Consider the following 5,713-nt stretch of genomic DNA (forward strand, 5'->3'; position numbering starts at 1 on the left):
CAACAGAGGTCATCATTACATACTCACCGTTATCGATGCGTTGAGCAAATATGCCTGGGCCGTACCGCTTAAGAGCAAGATCGGAAGCGAGACAGCTAACGCTATCGCCGAGATAATTCGAGAGAGCGGAAGATGCCCGAGAAATTTGCAAACGGATATGGGGAAGGAGTTTTACAACGCCGATGTGCAGAAACTCTTGAAAAAACATAGCGTTAATCATTATTCCACGTATTCGATATTGAAGGCATCGATCGTCGAACGGTTCAATCGCACACTTAAAAACGACATGTGGAAGATGTTTACACTTAATGGTACTTACAAGTGGGTCGACGCGCTGCCACGTCTCGTGTTAGATTACAACGCGCGCAAACATCGCACTATTGGCATGCGACCCATTGACGTAACTCCCGCGATCGCTAAAAAACTCTTGGGCACGGTGTACAGCGCGATAAAGATCGCAGGTCCAGCAAAATTCAAAGTAGGCGAATCGGTACGCGTGAGCAAGTACAAGACAGTTTTCGAAAAAGGTTACACGCCAAATTGGACCACCGAGGTGTTTAAGATCGTTAAAGTGCAGCGTACTAATCCCGTAACTTATCTACTCGAAGACTATCGCGGAGAATTCATTGCTGGAGCGTTCTACGAGCACGAGTTGCATCGCGCGACTCATCCGGACGTGTATCTCGTGGAGAAAGTACTGCGTAGGAAAGGAGATAAGGTTTACGTCAAGTGGTTGGGATTTGATGGGTCACACAATTCTTGGATACACAAAAATAATGTGATTTAATTCATTTATTGTAAACAAATATAAAAATATTTATATAAAAAAATATTTACATAAAAATATATACAACAAGTCTTATTTTTTCTTCCATTACATTTTCATAAAGAAACTATACTGATGGACTAACTACGATGAACTTAAGATATAAAATGTATAAAACTACGGGAAATACGTACATATAAACTACAAGTACATATAAATTACAAGTACATATAAACTACAAGTACATATAAACTACAAGTACATATAAACTATAAGAAATACATACATATGTATATGCATACGTACATATGTGCATAAACTACAAGTATGTATATACATACGTACATAAATACATATGTACATATGTACATACATACATACATATGTACATATGTACATAAACTACAAGTATGTATATACATACGTACACACGTACATAAATACATACGTACACACGTACATAAATACATACGTACATATGTACATAAATACATACGTACATATGTACATACATAATGTACGTACATATGTATGTGCATACGTACATATATATGTACGTACATTACATACTGTACATATGTACATACGTACATATGTACATACATACGTACATATGTATGTGCATACGTACATATGTATGTGCATACGTACATATATATGTACGTACATTACATACTGTACATACTGTACATATGTACATACGTACATATGTACATACGTACATAAATACATACGTACATATGTACATACATAAATACATACGTACATATGTACATAAACTACAAATATGTATATACGTACACACGTACATAAATACATATATATGTACATTACATACTGTACATTACATACATACATATGTACATATGTTGTATATATAAACTATAAGAAATACGTATATATGTACATATATATGTATAAAACTATATATAAAAAATACATGTATATTACAAAGGTATTCGCCAATGTCCCCATGGTAACGTTTCCGTCGAATCCGGTATGATGTATCGTTTGTCATCGTATGGACTCAGAGCAATTTTTGATTCGGATATCGTATATACTTGGTGTAACTTGGATCTTATACATGACTGGCGACGAGTCATTTCGATCTCTTCATTCAAACACCGTGTATAATCATCGAACGTTATTGTTCGCGCTACGACGTTATTTTTTACACCTTTCGCCTTTTTGATGTCCTTTTTACCATCCACTCTCATCGCATACATTTTCGCTCTGAGTCCAACAAATTCCGTCATAATCGCACCGTTATTTTCGTCCTTCATTAGGCCGGGTACTTTTTTATTCACGAGAGACATACCATATGCGTTGTCCGCCGGATAATCGCTTGTATCGAATCTAGCGATATCACGTTTCATCGTCTCGTACACATCATCACATTCAATGTGATATACAAGACTGTCTGTGTCGGTGTACATGATTTTACATTTGTCGCGATACAGCGGTAACATATATTCGTGGTGAAATTCATACAAGCAGATTTTTGATATATCGAGTATACACATACCCACATAAATCGGCTTGTTGAATTTTACCTCGAGTTTACGCAGTTCGACGGCGATTAAATTTTCCGCAAAGACGCTGCGGCTGTGGAAATTTGGTTTCGCGATCATTGCCTCCGCACCGTATCGTCCGTCCCATTTCGTTATCAATTTTACATCCACGTGATTCCGAACATTTTCCATCGTTTTACCGAATACCGCGTTGTTCATTAATTTGTATAAATTTTTTTCGAAATCGTTTTTCGCGCACATTCTAAACTGTGTATTAAGTTCGATGTAATCGCGGAGCCAGGTGGATTGAACGAATTGTAGTACGCGGTGTATCTTTGCGATACGAAGACCGTGGCGCGTACATTGCTGCAGGTTACGATAGTGGATGACATATCGCTTTTTGTCATATAGCGTCGCGAGAAGTTTATTCTGTCGCGTGCCGGGTGGTTTATTGCGCGTCGGACAGAAAGGTAAGTCGGTGTGTCGATCGTGCAGATGATGCGGATACTCGAGATCGACCTCGAGAATATAACCCGTAGGCGAATCCGGAGCGATCGCGCTCACATCAAAGTTCGCGATGTCTTCAACCCATCGAAATTTGGCATAGGGCAGCGGTTGACACATCGCCCATCCGTATAAATTGTTCACGTCGTAGTACATCAAATACGACGACGGTTTCGACGGGTCGTACGAACGCATGTACTTGTTATTGGCCTGCGTGTATCTGTTGGAACATTGACTGAGGCCGCCGCGTATACCGCGCTCGATAAACATAACCATATCGATGTCGGTGAGCAACTCAAATTTTACACGCGTATGTTTCAGCATGGCGTCCCACGTGAAACCTGGCAATGTGTAGTAATGAGCGGGATCGAGACTGTAACTTTTGATACAATTTTCACGGAAATTTTCAAAAACGTCGGCCAATAACAAGACATCAGTCTTCAAATATAGATCGCTATATTCGCCTAAGGTTTCAATAGAGAACCGCTGCCAGATGTTCACGGCGTGCGCGTAATCATTCTCCGACACTGTGTCACCGGTTAACGAACTATAAAATGATTCGCGCGATGGTAGGCGCGTGTCCTGCAGCTTGTCCGCATGATCCACATATTCATAAGGAAAGACACCTTTACGCGTCAACAAATCAAAATCCTCGTTCGATAACGTGGAAAATTCGGAATGTAAAATTTTCAATTTCTCTCTACTTAAAAAAGATGTCAATTTATCGAGACTGGTACTCAAAAATTTGTACGAATCGATGAATCGTAATTGTACACAATTTTGCGAATCTGATCTATCTTTGACATGTTTAGTGAATGAAATGTATTTTTCCTTTGTTATCGGCAGCACGTCAATTTTGCCTTCGTATGCCGTAGCTATTTCTGTGATAACAAAGTGCGCGTCATAACCGGATAAATTGTGAAAGACTACAGGAATGCAATATGATTTTTTATAGTTTAGATTGCAATTCGAATGTGCGGGTCCGCGGTAACGACCGGTAAGGTGGCAATGATCACGTACCCGCGTGTCGTCCGACGCAAATGATTTCTCACAAATGTGACAACGCGTTGCGCTACGGTATGTCTCCCACTGATCTCTCGATAATGTTTCCATAGGGACATTCGCGGATAACAAAATTTTTATTTGATGCGCCAAATTTTCGAGTTGTTGAACGAACCATGCAACGCAGTCTTCGCCGCGACGAAATTGATACGTCGATAACGCATTGTCGTACGAGCATCGCACATAATATCCTACGCTAAATACCTTGTGTTGTTGTTGTTGATATGTGTACGACGTGTTTTCTCTTTGCGGCTCCATCCTTCGCAGTATGCACTCAAAATCTGCGTAGACGATGAATGGAAGTCGTTCTTTGTTGCAGTAGTTTTTGAAGTTGAGCCACTTGTCGTCCTCATTCGGCAGTCGGATGGCGCAATCGTTCATCCGTTCGCAATTCACCGTATGCGATTCCAATTTCTCAGATGACTTAAAATAATGTAAACATCTGCAAACGGAAAACATATTTTTTTAGTATTTTTAGCATTTAAATTAACAATTATAAAATATTTTACATATTTTGTTAAAAAAATGTGCATACGTACCGATCACAAAAGTATTTCTTGTGTTCTTTTTTACTTAGTTGCGAGCTCACAAGACGGGATAAGTTTTTGATGTACGCGAAGTGTCCATTATCGTCGCGCGGATCCTGCATGTACAACAAATTTGCATGTTTCTCCATTTTCTTTGTTGTCAGATGTATTGGGAGAATCTCCTTTTTCTTGATACCGTAGACGTTGATAGAGATTTCGTTGAGATGTTCGAACTTTTTAATTTGATTCAACGTCATCGGAAACGTAATGTCTTGGAGATTTAACACCGTCGTATAATGTGGATACGATGATTCCCGATTTGTATGCCTTTCGACCGGATGCAAGGCCGCGACCACTGACCATGCGAAACACGCATTATCCGTTGACTGCACGTTAATTACCGCTCTCTTTAACATAATTTCCCGCGGTAACTCGATGTAACACCCTGCGTGCATGGGATTATATTTATTAACATTAATTGTTAAATTTAATATACGTGATAGCGCCCATCCACTGTCGCGTTCTTGAAATTCTTCGAGCGATGCCAACATAGGTTCAATGATGTGCTGCTCGTACCACTCATCCACATTTGACACTCGAAAGAGTTCACTATTCTTAGTGTTTATACTTTTATTGGCGCGTTTATCGCCCGTCACAAACTCGCCGTTGAACGCGGTGTTCACTTTTACATTATCGTGTCTTTCTATAATGTCTCGCACTCGTTCGAGCACTACACCACCGGCATCTTCCAAAAATCGTCGCGGCTCGATATAGTTCACGTTGATCACCGCACCAGTCAATATACGGCTTTCAAACGCCGTATCAATCTCGCGCCAAACGAGAGATCCATTGTCTCTACTGGTGCTCGCGTACTCGCCACCAACGTGCACGAAACGTCTTTCTAATTGTACCTTTGCACCCGCGAGTCGTGCGATCCTCGCCACCACAGATTGTCTATTTGCAACGGTGAGTCGAGGACGCTTAACACGACTAAGTTCTTCGAGTTGTTCGATACACTCATCGCATTGTTGCAGCCACGCGAAACACTCCACCAAAGTAGCGACCTGGCTGCATTGTTCTAGCAGCTCGCGTTCCACTCGCTCGAGATGTTCCATTTTTTTTTTTTTTATATTGCGTCCCACGAAGCACTTGCACTTGCACTTGCACGTGATTTGTCCACAATATCGTCTTTTTTTTTTTTACGCGGTGCAAATTGGGCACATATTGCATGGCATTATCATACAGACGGACTGTTGGCAATTGGAGCAAAATCGGCTGTTTAGCGCATTGAGAGTATCTATCTCGTGCTTCCTAACGGCATACAATACTCCAATATCAGTGTC

At 40.5% G+C, this 5,713-nt stretch overlaps 4 protein-coding genes across 4 annotated transcripts in view; 1 reads left to right on the forward strand and 3 right to left on the reverse strand.

Moving 5' to 3' along the window:
• Positions 1-279, forward strand: part of LOC148938074 (uncharacterized) — a 1,450-nt gene extending 1,171 nt beyond the window's left edge. The window contains exon 2 of the mRNA XM_089080575.1: positions 245-279. Coding sequence (XP_088936701.1) covers positions 245-279 — 35 coding nt within the window. The remainder of the gene's footprint in view (positions 1-244) is intronic.
• A 1,297-nt stretch (positions 280-1,576) lies between these two features.
• Positions 1,577-2,451, reverse strand: LOC148938075 (uncharacterized). Its single transcript, XM_089073757.1, has one exon. The coding sequence runs from the start codon at positions 2,395-2,397 to the stop codon at positions 1,714-1,716; it is 684 nt and encodes a 227-aa protein (XP_088929883.1). The 5' UTR covers positions 2,398-2,451; the 3' UTR covers positions 1,577-1,713.
• On the reverse strand, positions 2,443-4,302 carry LOC148938076 (uncharacterized; the record flags this gene model as incomplete). Its single annotated transcript, XM_089080577.1, has 1 exon — positions 2,443-4,302. A coding segment is annotated over exon 1 (1,860 nt), but the record flags the coding sequence as incomplete, so codon positions are not given.
• A 58-nt stretch (positions 4,303-4,360) lies between these two features.
• LOC148938077 (uncharacterized) lies at positions 4,361-5,485 on the reverse strand. The gene has a single exon (XM_089073763.1). The coding sequence runs from the start codon at positions 5,483-5,485 to the stop codon at positions 4,361-4,363; it is 1,125 nt and encodes a 374-aa protein (XP_088929889.1).
• Between the last annotated feature and the right edge of the window lie 228 nt (positions 5,486-5,713).

Source organism: Pogonomyrmex barbatus, unplaced genomic scaffold (genome assembly GCF_055798465.1).
Source record: "Pogonomyrmex barbatus isolate J1 unplaced genomic scaffold, ASM5579846v1 scaffold1, whole genome shotgun sequence".
Lineage (NCBI taxonomy): Eukaryota > Metazoa > Arthropoda > Insecta > Hymenoptera > Formicidae > Pogonomyrmex > Pogonomyrmex barbatus.

Excerpts from the sequence above, each read along its gene's own strand:
- LOC148938077 (XM_089073763.1), bottom strand. The coding sequence starts at position 5,485 with ATGGAACATCTCGAGCGAGTGGAACGCGAGCTGCTAGAACAATGCAGC.
- LOC148938075 (XM_089073757.1), bottom strand. The coding sequence starts at position 2,397 with ATGATCGCGAAACCAAATTTCCACAGCCGCAGCGTCTTTGCGGAAAAT.